The 20,030-nt window shown below is 38.4% G+C and overlaps 1 protein-coding gene across 4 annotated transcripts in view; it reads left to right on the plus strand.

Annotated features, from left to right (window-relative positions):
* TMEM67 (transmembrane protein 67) overlaps nucleotides 1–20,030 on the plus strand; it is a 69,870-nt gene that overhangs the window by 597 nt on the left and 49,243 nt on the right. For 3 of the 4 annotated variants that reach the window (XR_002081115.2, XM_019453461.2, XM_019453462.2), the window contains exons 1-3: nucleotides 12,608–12,868; nucleotides 14,506–14,594; nucleotides 16,977–17,070. Coding sequence is in view for 3 of the 4 variants with exons in the window: in XM_019453461.2 (XP_019309006.2) it covers nucleotides 12,646–12,868; nucleotides 14,506–14,594; nucleotides 16,977–17,070 (406 nt within the window). In the remaining variant the exon portion in view is untranslated. Of the gene's footprint in view, nucleotides 1–12,607; nucleotides 12,869–14,505; nucleotides 14,595–16,976; nucleotides 17,071–20,030 lie in introns of those variants that run through there. The other variant, XM_019453463.2, reaches the window with a different exon arrangement.

Consider the following 20,030-nt stretch of genomic DNA (forward strand, 5'->3'; position numbering starts at 1 on the left):
ATGAAAAAATGAGTTTTCAATCCTTCTGATATGATTATAAGAGGTAGTCTATCAAGTGAATAAAAGGTGGTTCCTGGAATGAGAGCCACCATTTACTCACTTGGGCAAGTTATTTAGCCTCTCTATGCCTCAGTTTCCTCATCTGTAAAATGGGGATAAAATAATATCTACCCCATGGGGTTGCCATAAATACTAAATGAGTTAATATATATAAAACCTTAGACTAGGTAAGTATTAGTGACTTGTTTCAAATGTCAGGGTTACCCAGGCCATCCATGCCGAAAGAGGGCACTTTGGGAAGCTAGGCTTATTGAGTAAATAGCATTTACCTTGATTATTCCCTACAGTCCTGGGTTTGGTCCTAGGGGAACCTGGCCTCAAAAGCTAAAATATATTGAGGGCTTACTTACCACGTGACAAGCCCTGTGCATTATCTCATTATATTTTTACAACTATTTTTATTTATTTTTTTTTTTTTTTAAATTTTTTTAACGTTTATTTATTTTTGAGACAGAGAGAGAGCATGAACGAGGGGAGGGTCAGAGAGAGAGGGAGACACAGAATCTGAAACAGGCTCCAGGCTCTGAGCGGTCAGCACAGAGCCTGACGCGGGGCTTGAACTCACAGACCGCGAGATCATGACCTGAGCCGAAGTCGGACGCTTAACCGACTGAGCCACCCAGGCGCCCCACAACTATTTTTAGAAGTAGGTACTATTATGTTTCCTATATTACAGATAAGGGAAACTAATGCATAAAGGATTGCATAGCTTGCTCAAAACTACAGAGATAGTGAAGGAATTGAATCCAATCCAGGAATTCAATCCAGGAATTGAACCCTGCTCATTTGCTCCCAGAGGCCACAGGAAGAGGATTCTGGCCTTTGAGGCAGGCTCCCTTTAAACAAACACAGAACCAACACTCCAGAATGTCAATATTGCCAATATTAAGTCACAAGAAGAAACACTAGTAAAGTGAACCTGAGATCACCTCTGGCTGACCAGCACTTTTCCTGGCCTGTATATGCTCTCTATATGAAGTCAAATACTCAAAGAGTTGTTCGCTACATGTGGAAATAGAACATGAGAAGGTACCTAATCTCAAAAAGTGGTTCTCAGTTAAAGGGTACCTAGGAAGCATTCTCATCTATGTTAACAAAAATAATAGCTATCATTTAATGAGCATTTTCTATAAGGCTAATCTGAACAAGTATGCTTAGATCAAACTCCGTCTTTTGAACAGGCTTAAACAGGTTTTGTCAGCCTCATTTACTGTTTGGGGATAGCCATCCCCTTCTACTTGCACAGATTTTCTCCACAAATAAGACACTATACCGTATGCCTGTCTTTTCTAGTCTGCCTCCTGCCTCACTCAGATAACAATACCAATTACAATCAAAACCAGAAAATGCCAGTTGAGCTAATTAGGTTTAATTACATGGTATCCTGGTTATAGAATAGTTTCTTGAGCCTTTAGTATGTCAACATGGATGTCTAATCATTTCAGAGTACAGAAAGAAAAGTTTCTGGAACAAGACTATATCATAAAATATGGTAACCACACCAAGCCATGAGCATTCTGTGGCTCTGCCTGGGCAATTACTCAACCTCTCCCAGCTTTTTACTATATCTACATCACTCCCTACCCTCCAGAATGATTTTGGATCAGACAGCTTTCAGCTGCCCTTCCTAGCTCTTCAACACCCACAAGAACGGTCTTTTCTCACTTGATCTCAAGAGTTCCTTGATCTTCTCAACTGCAAAGTCCTTTATCCATCTTGCACACCTTGACTTCCATTCAACTTAACTGGCATTTATTGAGCACAAACTGTGGGCCAAGAACTTTGCCAAGGCCCCTGAAAGACAAGGGTGAACAACTCAGCCCTCTTTCTTCAGGAAGCTTATACTGTAGCAGAATAGACACTGCACATGCCATTACACCAGAAGCACAGGTTGAACATGGGGATTAAGACTGTGGGCTTTTGAATCAGGCAGATCCAAGTTTAAATCCCAACTCTGCCACTTGATGACTGTGAACAAATTCCTTATCCTTAGGTTTCTCCATTTGTAGAGTGAAGATAACAGTATTCACCATTCAGGGCCATTTTTGAGGACTAAATGATATAGTGCTTGTAAAGCACTTACCACAGTCCCTAACACACAACAAACTCCAGTATGACTTGGAAATCAAGAAGGCTGGCTCAGAAATCAGAATACCATAGTTCCAAACCTAACTCTGCCACTTGCTAGCTGTATCACATTAGTCACTGAATCACTCTGCTTTAATTTCTTCACCTATCAAATGAAGGTGACAGTAGGAGTGTTGTGTATGTAAAACACACATGCATGTGCATAAACATGCATGCACACACATGCATATGCACACATGCATATATTATATATAATACATAGTAAAGCACCAAGAAAAGCATATAACATGAAATCTTACCTGTTGCTGTGGTGACCTGAATGCTCTTTTCCAATTTTCCCCTTAAGTGGTCCTCAGAGGCACACCTACAAAACCCCTAGGGATTGTTGGAGCCCTGTTTGGACACTACTGATTAAATAAAGGAGCTTGCTCAACTGTGTGTGACAGAGTAAATGGGAGTCTTATCGCCATGGTGGAAAGATGGAGGAGACTGAGATCCTGAATGTTATTTATGTTATAGGTTAACAAAGGAGGCATGCAGGAAAGGTGGTGGACAAAATCTCTGTTTTACTGCTGAAGCTTTGGCCCCCAAATCTCAGTATAGAACCCACTTCTAGTGAACAGGTAGAACCACACAATGAAACATGACCTCTCCTGCTTAGGCTTCATTTCTCTTGGTTCCATTTAGTACTGGGTACATAAAACAAAAGAAAGAAGCAATAAACTAAAGAGAACTTCCAAACACAGAATATAAGGAGAAAGTGAAAGAAAGAAGAAAAGAAAAGGGTGAAGGGAGGAAGAAGGAAAGAGTCTATAAGACTTTGTGTTGGAAGAAGGAGTCTCCTTCATGCAGTCTTTCAGACCCCACTCAGCTGCATAAGAATGGGCCTTGAGTCTGCAACACCTCCTTGCCAAGAGTTAAAGAGCCCACACAGGCTAAACCTGACCTATCACCTTATGTGGGATAGGTCTTGTTTTGGGCTCACTAAGTACTCTTGCTCTGTTTAAAGTATGTACATTAAACATCACTTGGTCAACCTACTGTTATCCTGTCCTAGAGAGAAGCCAGGTTGTTTCCACTGCATCATGAGAGGGGTGTGGCACAAAGACCAGTTGCCTTGTGTCAGTGGCCAAGAGAGACCCACTGGCCATGGGGGACTGACACCACTATTGAAGCTGATCCTGCTCTGTCTCTTCTCTATGTAAATAAACTATTGTCTGTCCAATGTTTGTCTGCATTGTATTTCCCCTAATGACTCTAAAACGAAGATGCAATGGGCAGAAATTTTTGGAGTCCTCCCCTGAGACTGGTTATTGGTACATGGTACTTTGATTGATCAACATCAAGCAAAGTAGAAAGAAGATTTTGTGGACACAAAAAAATCTGTCTCTTAGACTATGGCTAGAGCCTACTCCAGGCTCAACCTATGTTGGTCCTCTGCCCCCTTCTCAGGGATGAAGTGAGAGGACACAGCATTGAAATCCCCTTAGAGTTTGGAAGATGACAATAAACTAGAGAATGAGGGAGTGAAGCAAGTTTTAATCTTTTCCATTGCAACAAATGTGTATTAAATGACAATGTGTTATGCACAACTCCAGGTACTAAGGAGACAGGGTGAACAAAAATGGACATGGTCCTTGCTTTCATAATTCTTGTAGTCTAGGAGAGGGCAGGAAACCTAGAAGAATTACTCAACTAAATGTAAATTTACAATAGGGACAAGAGCTATAAAAGGGAAATACATGATGCTGTGAGAATCACAGGCCTGGCCTGATCACAAAAGGCAGGAGGAGTTCCTTAAATGACAGATGAGGGATGCTTGGGTGGCTCAGTTGGCTAAGCGTCTGACTCTTGATTTCAGCTCAGGTCTTGGTCTCACGAGTTCATAGGATTGAGCCCCACTTGGGGCTCTGCACTGACAGCATGGAGTCTGCTTGGGATTCTTCTCTGTTTTTCTCTCTGCCCTCCCCCACCCACTCAAAATAAATAAATAAGCTTTAAAAAAAAAAAAAAAAAGAAGTGACAGATGAGCTGGAAGGAAAGGTAGAGTTAACAAAGTAAATGGAAATTTCCAGGGAGGGCAAGGAAAGAGGGATAGTCCAGGCAGAGAGGTGCACAGGTTTAGCATTCAGAGAATTGAAAGAAGACCAATGTGGGCAGAGTGCACAGGAGTGCACGGGACAATGAAAGGATGTGGGAACAAGTCAGACCCTGCTGGGAGTTGTGGTTCATGCTCAAGAGGTTGAGCTTCCCACTGGAAAAAAAAAAAAAATTATTTTAAGCAGAGAGGTGATAGACTTGCATTTCAAAGGTTACTCCAGCTGAGGTATGGAGAATGGATTAGGGGGCGGCAAGAGTATGTATATGAGGACAGGTTAACAGGGTTTTTGACTTCCAGTTTAAGGTGACAGTTTGAACACAGGTATTTACTTCCTCTCCTTTCAGAAATCCTAATAATATAACAGAAAAGGAACTTTTGGAAGAAGCAAAAACTGACACGAATGAAGATAATAGAGTAGGAGGCAACGGCAATAAAATTTTGTGAGCAGGAAAGAGATAGATAGGTGATAAATTCTTTTGTGAATCCAAGAGGGCTGAATGCTAAATTGACAGTGGGAAAAGCAAAAGGCAACCTGATATACACCAAATAAGTCCTCAAAGTCTTAGAAGTCCTCAGTGTCTTCTGTTGGGGAAGGAGATGAAAACATTTGGTTGAACATTAATTTATAAAGCACTAAAAACATGCACTTAAGACTCCTTTCCAGAGCCAAGAAACATAGATCTCCCCCACTACAGCAGAAGATGGAAAGTTTATTCTCTGGAGAGAATATGACTATGGGACAATGGGTACAAATGAGATCAGGGGTTCTATTATATGAAAGAATGGCAACATGTAAATGATGAAACTGAATGATGAAACTCACACCCTCCTTCCCTGGCAGCCAGGCTTGAATTTTCCAGAGAGAAGTTTCTTCCTGGGGAACCTGATCAGCACAACAAGACAGAAGAAAGAAAAAACACTAACATGGGAGATGCCCTAAGAAACAGCCCAGGCATGGGGTGCGTGGGTGGCTCAGTCAGTTAAGCTTCCAACTTTGGCTCAGGTCATGATCTCACAGTTCGTGGATTCAAGCCCCGTGTCGGGCTCTGTGCTGACAGCTCAGAGCCTGTAGCCTGCTTCAGATTCTGTGTGTCTCTCTCTGCCCCTCCCCTGCTCACACTCAGTCTCTCCCTCTCTCTCTCTCAAAAATAAATAAAAACTTAAAAAAATTTTCTAAAAAAGAAAAAGAAACAGCCCAGGCAAATCACCCTACACATTGTAGACCAGTCAAGAAGCCCCACGTGTCCTTTTAGAGCTTCCTATTAGCTTTTCAGTGTGCCCCACTCTAATATGCATACATTTAGTAGATAAATATACATAGATATAAAACACATATACATAAATAGCAAAGGGTCACCAGATTTATAAGTAAGTCCTCTCATACAAAACATAACTTTGAAAAAACAGAGATTGTGCAGGCAGAAGGAAACTTTAAACGTAAAAGGAGGGGTGCGTGGGTGGCTCAGTCCGTTGAACATCTGACTTCCGCTCAGGTCATGATCTTACAGTTGGTAAATTCAAGCCCTCTGTGCTGACAGCTCAGAGCCTGGAACCTGCTTCGGATTCTGTGTCCCCCTCTCTTTCTGCCTCTCCCCTGCTTGTGTTCTGTCTCTGTCTCTGTCTCTCAAAAGTGAATGAACATTAAAAAATAAATAAAATTTCTTAAAAAAAAAACTTAAAAGGAAACTTAAAACACTATTAATAAGTAATGTCCTCAAAGAGATAAAATATTACATCCATGAAAGAATACCATGATGTTACACATTAGATATAGTCAGAAAATTAAAAAGTGCTTTTAGAAGTTGAATTAATAATAGTGGAAATGAAAAACTCAAGGGAATGTTTGAAAGAGAATGCTTGGAAATTTTTCCAGAAAGTAGAGCAAAACAAAATGAAATGGAAAAGATAACATAAGAAAATTAAAGAAACAGTCCATGGGGTCCAGTATCTGAAACAGAGCTTCCAAAAAGAGAGAAGAGGAATAAATGAGTGATCTTCATAGGAACAATTAAGATCCAACAAGTGCTCAACACAAAAGAAGACAATGAAATACTCCAAGACGCATCACTATAAAATTTAAAAAAAATGAGGACAGAGGGACATCCTCAACACTTCCAGAAGGTAAAAAGCAAATTTAAACCCAAAAGATTAAGAATCAAAATGGCAGATTTTCCAAGAGCAATATGAGAAACCAAAAGAAAGAGAAGCAGTACCTTCAAAATTCTGAGGGGATTTTCCAAAGTAGAACTTCATACCCAAATAAACTGTTAAGTAACTGTGAGGGAAGAATAAAGATATTTTCAGACACGCAAGGTCTCAAAAATTTACATCTTATGCATCTTTTCTCAGGAAACTCTACCCAAAGAAAGCAGTAAACCAAGAAAGGAGAGAATATGCAATACACTTAACCTGAGATCTCTCTTTAACATTACTCCACTTTACCCTTCCAGTTTGATAGATTGCATAGTCTCTTCATTCTGGGTTTCTGTCCTTGAGGAGAGACCTCATAACAGTGCTTAAGAACATAGATCCCTGAAGCAACTGAAGCGAAAATAAACAAGCAGGACTGCATCAAACTAAAAAGATTCTGCACAGCAAAGGAAACCATCAACAAAATGAAAAAGCAACCTAGTGAATGGAGAAAATAGCATGCAAATCATGTATCTGATAAGGGATTAATACCCAAAATATATAAACAACTAATACAATTCAATCACAGAGAAACAATCTGATCAAAAAATGGGCAGAAGGTCTGGATAGATATTTTTCCAATGAATACATACAGATGGCCAACAGGTATATGAAATGGTACTCAACATCACTAATCATCAGGGAAATGCAAATCAAAAACAACTGTGAGATATTATCTCACACCTGTTAGGATGGTTATTATCAAAAAGAAAAGAACAAGTGTTGGTGAGGATGTGGAAAAAAGGGAAACCTTGTGCACTGTTAGTGAGAATTTAAATTAGTGCAACCATTACGGAGGTTCCTTTAAAAATTAAAAATAGAACTATCATATGATCTAGCAATTCTACCTCTGGGTGTCTATCTGAAGAAAATGAAACCCTAACTCAAAAAGATATATGCACCCTTACACTCATTGTAACATTATTTACAATAACCAAGATATGGAAACAATGGGAACAACAAATGAAAGAAGAAAGGGAGGAAGAAGGAAAGAAAGAAAGAAAGAAAAAGAAAGAAAGAAAGAAAGAAAGAAAGAAAGAAAGAAAGAAAGAAAGAAAAAGAAAGAAAGAAGGGGAAAAATGTGATTATACACATATATGTAGGAATGTTATTCAGTCATAAAAAAGAATGCGACCATGGGCACCTCAGTGGCTCAGTCGGTTAAGCGTCCGACTTCGGCTCAGGTCATAATCTTGCGGTTTGTGAGTTTGAGCCCCACATCATGCTCTGGGCTGACGCTCAGAGCCTGGAGCCTGTTTCGGATTCCATGTCTCATTCTCTCTCTGCCCCTCCCCCACTTGTGCTCTGCCTCTGTCTCTCAAAAATAAATAAATTAAAAAAAAAAATTAAGAATGCGACCTTGCCATTTGCAACAACATGGGTGGACCTTGAGGCATTACACTAAGTGAAATAAGTCTGACAGAGAAAGACAAATACCTTATGATCTCATTTACATGAGGAATCTATTTTAAAAAATAACAAAAAATCCCCAAACTCATAGATACAAGAGAACAGACTGGTAGTTGTCAGAAGTGAGGGTAGAGAGTGGGTGAAATGGATGAAGAGGGCCCAGAGGTATAAACTTCCAGCTGTAAAATAAATAAGTCATGGAGATGTAATATACAGCATAGCAACTATAGTTAATAATACTTGATTGCATATTTGAAAGTTGCTAAGAGTAGATCTTAAAAGTTCTCATTACAAGAAAAAATTTTGTAACTATATATGGTGATAGATGTTAACTAGACTTACTGTGGTGATCATTTATCAATATATACAAATATTGAATCATGGTGTAAACCTGAAACCAATATAAAAATTATATGTCAATTATACCTCAATAAAAAAATAAAATAGAATAACTGATAATGCCTAAAACTGAAAATTAAGGTTTAAAATAGGTCATTGCAGTAATTCATATGAGAGAAGACATTTTAGGGTAATAGAGGTTAAGAAAAGTAAAAGAATTCAAGGGATATTTGGGTGATTAATTCAAGATATATTTAGAAGGTAAAAAATCAAGAGGTCTAGGGGTGCCTGGGTGGCTCAGTCAGTTAAGCATCTGACTCTTGATTTTGGCTCAGGTCATGATCTCGTGGTTTGTGGGATAGTGCCCCTCATTGAACTCTGCACTGGCAGCATGGAGCCTTCTCAGGATTCTCTCTCTCCCTCACTTTCTGCCCCTCCCTCGCTCTCTCTCACTTCTCACTCCCTCCCTTGCTCTCTTTCACTCCCTCGCTCTCCCTCTCTCAAAATAAATAAAGTTAAAAAAATTAAGAAGTCTAGCTAGACTGAAATGGGAGGATGAAAGAATGGAAAGCATCAAAAGTGACTCCTAGAGTTTTGGTCTGTATTACAGGTGGGATGATGTTACCATTAACTGAGATAGAAGACACTGGAAGAAGACAAGGTTGGGGGTGGAGGAAGGGATGGAGATCATGGGTTGTTTCGGGACACCTTGAATTAAAGATGCTTCATTCCACCCAAATGGAACTTCCAAGCAAGCAGTGGAAATACTGGTTCAGAGCTCAGAAAAAGAAATTTGGCCTGGATATATATAAATATGTGAGTCATCTGCAAAAAGTGGTCAGTGAAGTCAAGGATATGGTTGACATCCAGAGGGAAACTAAAGTATGAGAAGTGACAAAAGTCTAGGACTGAGCCCTCAGGGACTATCCATATTTAGTTAGATAAAGGAAGTTGAGTCAAGAAAGGGCAAAGAGCAGGAATAACCAGAAAGTTTATTCTAGGAATCACCTGGAGAAAACCTGGGAGAGTGTTCCATTATGGAAGCCCATCCAGTTTAGAACATATTGAATGTGATGCAGCAGTTCTAGTAGGAATTGGCACCAAGAGTCTGAAGATTGGGAAAGAGAGTAGGGTTTAACACACAAAGTGCCCTGACTGTAAGATCTTGACCTCACTAATTCCCCTTTCTGACCACAACTTCACTTCCACACTTTGCATTTGTTCATCACATTCTTTGTGATACTTTAATGCATTAACCCCCTCATGGGCTTACCTGCCTTTCCCTTTTCTTTATTCATGCCCAAGAAAGCACATCCAAGGGTTCAAGAGCACAAGTAAAGAATCAGGGGCAAGATGGTGGGCTCCAGGGGTACCTGGGTAGCTCAGTCAGTTAAGCATCCAACTTTGGCTTAGGTCATGATCTTGTGGGTTCAAGCCCTGTGTCAGGCTCTGTGATGACAGTTGGGAGCCTGGAGCCTGCTTTGGACTCTGTGTCTCCCTCCCTCTCTGCCCATCCCCCTGCTCGCACTCTGTTTCTCTCTTAAACATAAACATTATTATTTTTTTTTTAAGAAAGAATGTGGGCTCTGGTATCAAATTACCAGAGTTAGAATCATGATCTGAGTATGGCCTTAGGAAGTCATATATGCTTTCTAAGTCTTGGTTTTCTCATCTGTAAAGTAAAGTGATTATAATGGTCCCAATTTTGTCAAATGAGATATTGCAGTGACTGACACACTGAAAACAAAAAATTAATATCAGTTATTTAAATTATCATCCATGGTCCCAACTCCCCATGAATGGATAATTCTATAACTTTAATTTTTACCATTAATTTTTTTTATTCAGAAAGAAGCTTTTATCTGTCCCCAGATATTTCCTGTTTTCCTATAATGTCACAATCCACCTAGCTACCCAAATCAGAAACCGGGAGTGATCCTTGTTTTTGTTTCTTTACTTCTACTGTCCAAGTCCTAACATTCTCACGATTCTTCCTCCTAAACAGCTCTTTCATTCATCCTTCCCTGCCTCTCCCTTCTTCCATAGCCCTAATTTTGTTATTGTAGGTAAGGCATGGTACAGTACCCATCTCATTCTAGGTGTTCAATAAGCATTTGCTATCCTCTTTGAAGCCATCCTCTCATGTCTTTTGGTAGACTTCTTCATAAGCTGACATTAAACCATGTTCTGCTAGTCTCGTCCACTTCTATGGATAATTCTTCCACATTTTAGCTGGGTGATACTGGGATGTCTTTAAGCTGATAAATGCACTGCCTATTTATAGGGCTGTTAAAAATACTGAAATGATGCAGGTAAGAAGTTTAGCATAAGACATGACATAGAGAAAGCATTTACTTTTTTTTTTCTTTTAAGAGACAGTGGAAATATCTCTGGTTCAGCTTATTTTCTTGTTCCTGTCTTAAATCTGGTATAGGGCAAGCACCCTGCAACTAAGAGGGAAAAGCCAAGAAAACTGCAGAGGTGACTATCTGACATCATTGAATGAACACCAGTGACCACCTATGTCCAGACTTCTCCTGTTTGTTTTTGTTTAAGCCATTGGGAACTGGCTTAAACTACTTGATCTATTATTTGCAGCAGAAATATCCCTAATGATACACTCCCAATTTATACTTAACAGTTTTAGCTAACATTTTTTCCACTATCCTTGTAAGCAGTTTATACAGATGGACCCATAGTATCTACAGTTATGTCAAACCTGTTTCTATTTTGAATCATTTCACTACTTTATTTAGCTTTTTGGAGCAGTTTTGTCAGGTACAGTGCCCAAAGGTCTTAGGCAATCATCGTTCCTGTCTGTGGTGTACAATGGAGGTATCATCTTGTTAACTAAAGGCAATCGTTTCATCCTATATATAGAATATGCCAAATTTTTCCTCTATTCCACAAAGAAGCCACTTAGTAAACTGGAAAGGTAACAGGTTGTGGAGTTGGCCAGATGAAAATAAATTCTAGTTCCACCACTTTCTAAAATGTTACTTTCTTGATCCTCAGAAAGGGATAGTATTACCTCAGAGGGTTATTATAAAGAGTTCAGATTAATGCTGTCAAGAGCCTAGTATAGTGCACAGTGTGGAACACAAGAAAAACCAAGAATGGGAGCTCTTTTGTTGTCTTAATTACATAGAAGGCAATGAGTAAATGTTATTGCCCCAATCCCCTCCACAGAGCATATAACAGTATGCACTTCATCAAGGAAGATTAGAATTAAAATTCACCCATACAAAGCTTTTGCAGATTAATCTCAACTATTCTGACCATACCCTTTCTGAGTCATTGACATTTGTATAGTCACATGTCTTTTAAAAAAAATCTTAATCAGATAAATGATTTCCACTACCAGTTAAACACCCCAGCAATGCATAATTACTCAAAAACATTTTTGAGATTCCTTTTTAAGAGAGAGCTTTCAGAACATATTACTGTGTCCTGTATCATAGATATTAGTGACTGAGTGAATGCTGGTCTTTTGGGGAAGGCCACATGAAAAATACTAGGACTGATGGTGGATACTGGTTAAAGTTATCTTTTTTTTTTTGAGAGAGAGCCAAAAGTTGTTTCTAGCTACTACTGATTGATAAGGTGGCTGAAAATTATGCCAGGTGATTTTATTGGGGGAGTGGGGAGTGTGAGAACAAAATAAAATAAAATACAACAGAAACAGAAGTGAGATTTAAATATTGAGAAATAAAATTTTATGATCTGTAAAGTGGCTCTAAAGGTAATTCTAAAATGTTTTGGTGCTAATAGCCTTCAAGGATGCCTGCTTTGAAAGGCAGGATTCACATATGTTTAAATTTGGTTAAAAATTAGTTTCCTTCTTTATTCACAAATGAGTAAAGATGATCTAATTTTATATACATGATTTCCTTTACCCGAAACAAAGAAAGTAGAAACACAAAGAAAAAGTCTGGCAGGAAAGATCTTTTTTTAGTGCTTAAGCCAATCTTCCAGCATTGCGTATTTCAAATCAGTGGATTTTTTCTACTTTTTTGACAAATGTATTTTGCAAATACTCTGTTGGAATGTCTCCTTTAACGCGAAAATGGCCTGATTTGGATAAATTCTGATGTAAACATCATTCAACAGCTTAATGAAACAATACTCATAATTCTGTCATACTATCGCATATAGTCTTTGCTGTGAAATTCTATTTACCGACCTCCTAAACTGATAACAATCCCGGTAACGGGTCGCGTCCCAGAGTTTGAAACACATTTTAAAGAGCGGGTTGGCCTGCCAGCCTCCAGGGTTACTGTACCTCTACCCCTTCCTATCCCAGACCAGCCAGCTTCCCGAGGCTTTGCTCACCTAGCAACCAGGCGGCGACGGCAGACACTTCCGTAACCCCAGGCGGAGTCGTCCAATCGGCTCTGCAGGTTCGCCGCAGCGGCTGATGGGGCGCGGGAGACTGCGCTGCCGCCGGCGTCTGCACCATGGTGACGAGCAGCGGTGGGGCCAGGGTAGCCATGGCGGCTTGGTCCACTTTCGCCGCGGCTGTGAACGTATTCCTCCTGTTGGCCCTCCCGCGAGTCTCACACGCCCAGACCTTCTCATTTCCATTCCTGCAGCCGGAGTCGTGCGGCCACAACCAGTACTTCGATATCTCCGCGCTGTCCTGTGTGCCGTGTGGAGCCAACCAGAGGCAGGATGCCCGAGGTGAGACCGTTCAGGGTGGGCCCTCGCCAGAGTTTTAACACACCAGGCTTGTTGTTGCCCGCTGCTCCCTCCCCCTGTCTCTGAAACACATTTTCGTCGGCGGGAAGAAATGTCTCAGGAAAGTTAACTGCCAACTCTTGAGGGGTGGGTTTCCTTGGAGGATTGCAGCTTGCACACAAATGAGGTTGGGGAACCCGAGTAAGCTACCCCCTGAGCCATGGCCGATAATTAATTTCTCGGCGCCAGTCCCTCGCTTCTCATCCGAGGGGTCTTTCGGGAGGCACCTGGAAAGTCGCCCACCGAAGATAGAAAAAAAATAGAGAAGGAACGAGGTGTAGAGAAGTAGGTCACAGGATAGGTTGGGGAGGGAATGCAAATTAGCGCTTATAAATGTTGTTAGCTCTTTATCTTGCTCTTCAAATCCCAGAAACCTAGTGCTAGAAGGGACCTTAACCATGATTAGGTCCAGTCTTCTCATTTTACAGATAAGGAAATTCAAGCCTCGATGATGTTGTTACATCTTCTTTGTTACCTAAATTGTGGATTGGAAGAACTGGTGTCTCTCTGCCCTCAGTCTCAACCCATGTATTTCCACTATACAGTGTGTTCTTAATATAGATTTCCTTAGGATTCATCCCTTTTATTATTGAATATTACTAATTGCCCTTAAAGTCTCTTTGTATTAAACTTAGTTGTTGTTGTTTTTTTTCCCCTTCAAACGTAGGTCATTTGGTCCCAGTTCCCCTCACTGAAACTGCTCAGAATAAGACTTTTTCCATATTCTAAGGTCCAAAATGTTTTCACTCTTGATTTGGTCACCCATGGTGTTAACTTTCTGCCATCTTCAAATTTGATATATCCTCATTAAAGTTGTCATTTAAGACTGGGCCGGCTCCTCAGGTGAGGATGTATGAATGAGGACGCATTTCACCGACTCTTAAACTGTAAGGTGTTGCTTCATAGTTATGGACCCAGATATTGGATGCATCCTACTGCATAGATTCCTGTGGGTGCTGTTTCCACTTGATGCCTCCTTAGAGAATGTTGTCCTTACCTGTCCAGCAAGTTGAATGGTGATTATCTTATAAGGTCTACTGTCTGTCCAGAGGAAAACAATGGTTTATTTGAATCAAGGTAACTTTGCTAATAAGGTTTTGTTTTGACAAAGAAAATTTGAATTCATTGAATATATGTGTATGGTTGGATGAAATAGAACAGTAAAATTTCCCATAGCAGTTAATGCATAGTTTGATTATTAAAATTAAAGTTCAGTGCTTTAATAGTTCAGTTATGCTTGCACTTAAGGTGGTAGCACATATGGTACCTACTGCGTGCCATACACATTCCAAGATCTTTGCGTATAATAACTAATTTAACACCCATATCAACCCTATGAGGTAAGTACCGTTATTGTCCCCATTTTACCAAACTGGAGACCAAGCCATAGAGTTTAGTAGCTTGCTAAAGGTCGCACAGCTAAATAGCAGAATTAAGATTAGAACCCATGCAGTGCTGATTCCAGAGTCTTGCTATTAACAGCTATACTTCTTCTCAAGATTGTAAGGATATTAAAATTTTCCCTATCTTGGAGCTTTATTTTTATTTACCAAGGTCAAAATTGACTGTTTTTATTTTAGGAACTTCATGTGTGTGTTTACCAGGATTTCAGATGATCTCTAATAATGGAGGACCTGATATTATTTGTAAAAAGTGCCCGGAAAACATGGTATCAAGTATTTATTTTAAAATCATTTTACTGTAAAAAGTAGTAAATTAACATATCTTTATTTTTTTAAACTACATTTTAATGCTGTACTATAATATGGTCCCAAAACTCAAAATTGTTAAATTAACTTTGTTTTCCTCGAGTAAATTTTGGGAAATGAGTGAAATTTTATGCAGACTTGGAAAAAAACAAATGTATTGCCTTAGTTTTTAAAGTCTGAGATTTAAAAAACCACAAAGCTGTGAATATTTGTGTCTTTATATTTCCTCATAGAGTAACTCAGTGACTTAAAAAAAAAATAGATGAATGGTATATATAGAGAAGTTGGGATGTGTGAGTTTTTTGACTGGTACAGATTGAGTTCTGTGCCTTACACCTATTGTGTTAACAGTCTTATATAACAATTCATGTTTATAATGATAACTGAGGTGTGATAAGTTCATGAAATGCCAATTGCATCATTAAAGAGGTTAAATAATATCTATTGCTGTTTTGTTAGTCATATCATAATTTTAGGAAAATTAGTAAATTAATAGTTACTATATGTAATGATTCTTAATTAACAGAAATACATTTTCCAGTCATTTTGGATAATTGGAAGTCTTTGTGAGCCAGTTCTTTTATAGTGATGTTTCTTCTCATTATCTGAATAAAATAATTGAATCTGGGAATTTAATGGTCTAAAATACTATCAAGTTGATTATTATTAAGTTACTAGTTTAATTTACCAGTTGTCCTAATTTATGGCTAACTTGATTTAACTTTTAAGTTTGATTTTCACCTTAATACGTATTTTATATTTTTGTAAATATTGACCATAGATGAATTATCAATGATAAAAAGCTAATATGAAATGGCTACAAAGAAAATTTATTTTCAGTGAGATTACTAAACAAGCATAATTTTTATTTTTCCAATGTTTATTTATTTATATTGAGAGAGGGAGAGCATGTGCGCACATGTGTGCACACGAGTGGGGGAGGGGCAGAGAGTGAGACAGAGAGAGACACAGAGAGAGAGAGAGAGAGAGAGAGAGAGAGAGGGAAGGAGAGAAAATCCCAAACAGACTGGTACTATCAGGGCAGAGCACACTGCAGAATCGATCTAATGAACCCTGAGGCCATGACCTGGGCCAAAATCAAGAGTTGGATGCTTAACCGACTGAGCCACCCAGGCACCCCAACAATCATAATTTTTAAATAGTCCTATATAATGTACTGACAAATATAGGAGCATTTCATGATAAATCCAGTCTTTTCAACTAAAATTAAAAATAATTTGTGGCATTGTTTTGTTATTACCATTTGTTCTCTATTCATTTTGGTTACATTGATGTTTTTGATATTATATTTTTGCCCCAGGTTTAGGAAAAATCATATAATATAATATGCCTAATTATGAATGTCATATTTTATAAAAAACCTTCATTGAGGCACTTGGGTGGCTCAATCAGTTAAGATCTGGCTCTTGATTTCAGCTCGAATTTCATGATTTCATGGTTCATGGGTTCAGGCCCTGCATCAGCTCTGTGCTGACAGTGCGGAGCCTGCATGGAATTCTCTGTCTTCCTCTCTCACTGCCCCTCCACCACTCAAAATAAATAAATAAACTTAAAAAGAAAAACAAAACCTTCATTAATACAAACAATTCTGGATTGAAAGAAATATCCTTATAACTTTAACAACTTTATTTACATATTATTCATACACTATAAAATTCACCCATTTTAAATCATAACTTAATTTTTAAAAGCTAACATATTTGGATTATAAAAATTAGAGGGGCACCTGGTTGGCTCCATCAGTTGAGCATCTGACTTTGGCTCTGGTCATGATCTCATAGTTCATGAGTTTGAGCCCCACATCGGGCTCTGTGTGGATAGCTTGGAGCCTGGAGCCTGCTTCAGATTCTATGTCTCCCTCTCTCTGCCTCTCCCCTGCTCATAATTTGTCTCTCTCTCTAAAAAATAATGAACATTAAATTTTTTTTTTAAATAAGTAAAAATTAGAATATTTTAGAACAGGTAAAACCAAACTACTAATTGACTATCTGTTGATTAAATGCTGTTGAATTTTGTTGTTTTTTCTTTGTAAATGGAAAAACTGAATGGCAATATTACTTTGAAAGAAATGATTCATTTGAACTGAAAATCATGAAGAAGAGACAATGGTTGCCCAGAGTTAACAGTAGTCTGTACATAGTAATAATGTATAGCTTAATTTTGGAAAGTGAGCACAGTTTGACTCTCCAAGAAATATTTATGTAGCTCATACATGCATGATTTATTTGAATCTTGACTACAAATTGTACACTACTGTGGCTTCTTGAATTCACAGCATCAATTAAGAAGGAGAATTTACTTATTGATTTATTTTAATTTAGAAAGGTGTTACTGAAGATGGCTGGAATTGCATTTCTTGCCCTGGTGGTTTAACTGCAGAAGGAAAATGCCACTGTCCTACTGGCCATATTTTAGGTAAGAAGTAGATTCTTTATGAAAAAGTAGTAGAATCTTCACTTACGCTACTTAACAAATATATATTTATTTATATTGAGAGAGAGAATGCGAGCAGGGGTGGGGCAGAGAGAGAGAGGAAGAGAACCTCAAGGAGGCTCCACACTCAGTGCAAAGGCTGATGCAGGGCTTGATCTCACAAACTGCAAGACTGTGACCTGAGCCGAAATCAAGAATTGGACACTTTGACTAAGCCACCCAGGCACCCCCACTTATGTTATTTTTGATAAAGACATTAATGGAAATACCTTGGTGAACAGTATTTTTTATTGCCCAGAATTTAATGATGTTTAAGTCAACAGCAGGCATTGAGAAGAGAATAAAAAGTCCTACCTGATTAAAAAAAAAAGTCTTAACAATGTACAATTAGATGGATAAGATGGATACTTCCTTAATATGATAAAGTATATATGTTTCAACTCAAAAGTCAACATGGTGCCTAATAGGGAGAAAGTATAAGCATTTCTGTTGTCAGGAACCAGATGAAGATGCATTTAGGTAAGTGAAAGAAACAGGTGGTAGAGTAATTAAAAAGGAAGTAAAAATCATTAAAAACTAATTTTTAATGATTTGATTATATGTTTAGAAAACCCAAGAGAATTACTAAAAATTATCATAAACAATAAAGGTTTGGGGGTAAAAAATTAACATCCAAAAATTAGTAGACTTTGTCTATCTAAACAACAATCCTTTAGAATATATGAAGGAAGAAAAGATCTTGTCTACAGTAGCAACAAAAAGAAAAAACACCTGTATAAACTTCAGAAGAAATATATAAGGTAAATCAATTGAAGAACCTTAGAATGCTCCTGCAGAACACAAAAGTTGGCTTTAATAAATGGAATACATACCTTGTTCTTGGAGGGGAAGATTAAATATTATAAAGATATTAGAGGGCCCCTGGGTGGCTCGGTTGAGCATCCTGCTCTTGATTTCAGCTGAGGTTGTGATCTCACGGTTCATGGGTTTGAGCCCCACGTTGTGCTTTGCACTGACAATGCGGAGCCTGCTTTGGATTCTCTGTCTCCCTTTCTCTCTGCCTGTCCCCCACTCCTTCTCTCTCTCCTTCTCTCTCTCTCTCTCTCTCTCTCTCTCTCTCTGTCTCTGTCTCTCTCTCACAAAAATAAACAAAACATTAGGGGCACCTGGATGGCTCAGTCAGTTAAGCGTCCAATTTGGGCTCGGGTCATGATCTCACGGTTTGTGAGTTTGAGCCCCATGTTGGGCTCTGCTGAGAGCTCAGAGCCTGGAGACTGCTTCAGATTCTGTGTCTTCCTCTCTCTCTACCCCTCTCCTACTCACACTCTCTCCCTCTGTCTCTCAAAAATAAATATTTAAAACAAAAATAAATAAATAAATAAACAAACAAACAAACCATTAAAAAAAAAGATGTTGGCTCTCACAATACCCGTCTATACATTTAACAGAGCCTTAATAAATTCTACTAGAATATTGTTTGTCTGTTTTAGAGACTAATTCCAAAGTTTATCTGGAAAATGTGAAAAGCCAAGACAATTATGAAAAAGGAAAGAGGAAATAACCCCATCAGATACTATGTACATTTTAAAGCTACTGTAATAATATGAATGGCTGGTATATGGGTTACACATACTGATGGATGGGACTTAAAATAGAGAATCAAAATAGATCTAATCTGTATCAGAATGTGATATGGGATAAAAGTAGTATTTCATGTCAGTGGAGAAAAGACTGATTAGTAAATGGTGTTGGGGAAACTTGGAAAATACTAAGTCGGGTTTCTAACTTATTGCTTAAGAAAAAATAAATTTCAGGTCAAATATCTAAATATTAAATATGAATCTAAAGAAAAACGAATTTCAGGGTGCCCGGGTGGCTCAGTTGGTTAAGTAAGGATACAGGGAAATAGTCATTCATATATTACTAGAGGATTATAAATTTGTGCAGCGTCTGTAGAAAGCAACTTGACAGTATTTATCAAATGCAGATGATTGCCCTGCTAGCCCTTATCTGGGAATTTCCTATTCCAATGCAGGGAAATATATGTCTGAAGAAGTATATGCATGGCTTCTTATTGAAACATTAATCCTAAGACAAAATCTTGTAAGCAATGTAAAAGTTTGTTAAGAGGAGATTAGTCAAATAAACTCTGGTACATCCATACAATGGCATAGAATGCAGAAAAATATAGATTATTATATAGAAAAATAATGCAGTTCTTTATTGCTGTGAAAACAAATCCAAGATCCATTAAGTAAAAAAACAAGGTATATAAAGTTTATATTCATTCATCCACAAATATTTATTTGGTACCTGCTATTTATCAGTTCTGTTTTCCGTGTTTGGTGAACTACCATTTATGTTTTCTAAAAAAGATTATATATGCATATGTGTTTATGCACAGCCTATTTCTGGAAGAATTTACAAGGAACTGATAACAGTATTGCTTCCAGGGAGGAGAATTCGGTATCTGGGGGGAAAAGGATGGAAGAGACTTAATTTTCACTTAAAAATTTTTTGTGCCTTTTTTATTCTGTTTATATATTATCTATTCAAAAATTAATTTTATAGGGGTACCTGGGTGGCTCAGTTAAGTGTCCAACTCTTGGTTTCTACTCAGGTCATGATCGCACAGTTCATGGGATCGAGCCCTGCATCAGGCTCCACACTGAGCATGGAGCCTGCTTGAGATTCTCTCTCTCCCTCTGAGCCTCCCCTCCCCCAAATTATTTTTTTAAAGAAATACAAATCTCTGCCATCAATTTATTTAAAATCTAGCTAGAAGGCAGGATATGCCTATGGAAAAGTAATTTGCAGAGCAAAATAGCAACAAAATATTTTCACAGGGGCACATATATTAAATCATCAAATGAGCATTTATAAACAATAAATGCTCTGTAAAGAGGAAGTCACTTCAACCAGGGTTGTTTAGGAAGGTTGTC

The sequence above is a fragment of the Panthera pardus genome, unplaced genomic scaffold (assembly GCF_024362965.1).
Source record: "Panthera pardus isolate Hobbes unplaced genomic scaffold, ASM2436296v1 HiC_scaffold_7, whole genome shotgun sequence".
Lineage (NCBI taxonomy): Eukaryota > Metazoa > Chordata > Mammalia > Carnivora > Felidae > Panthera > Panthera pardus.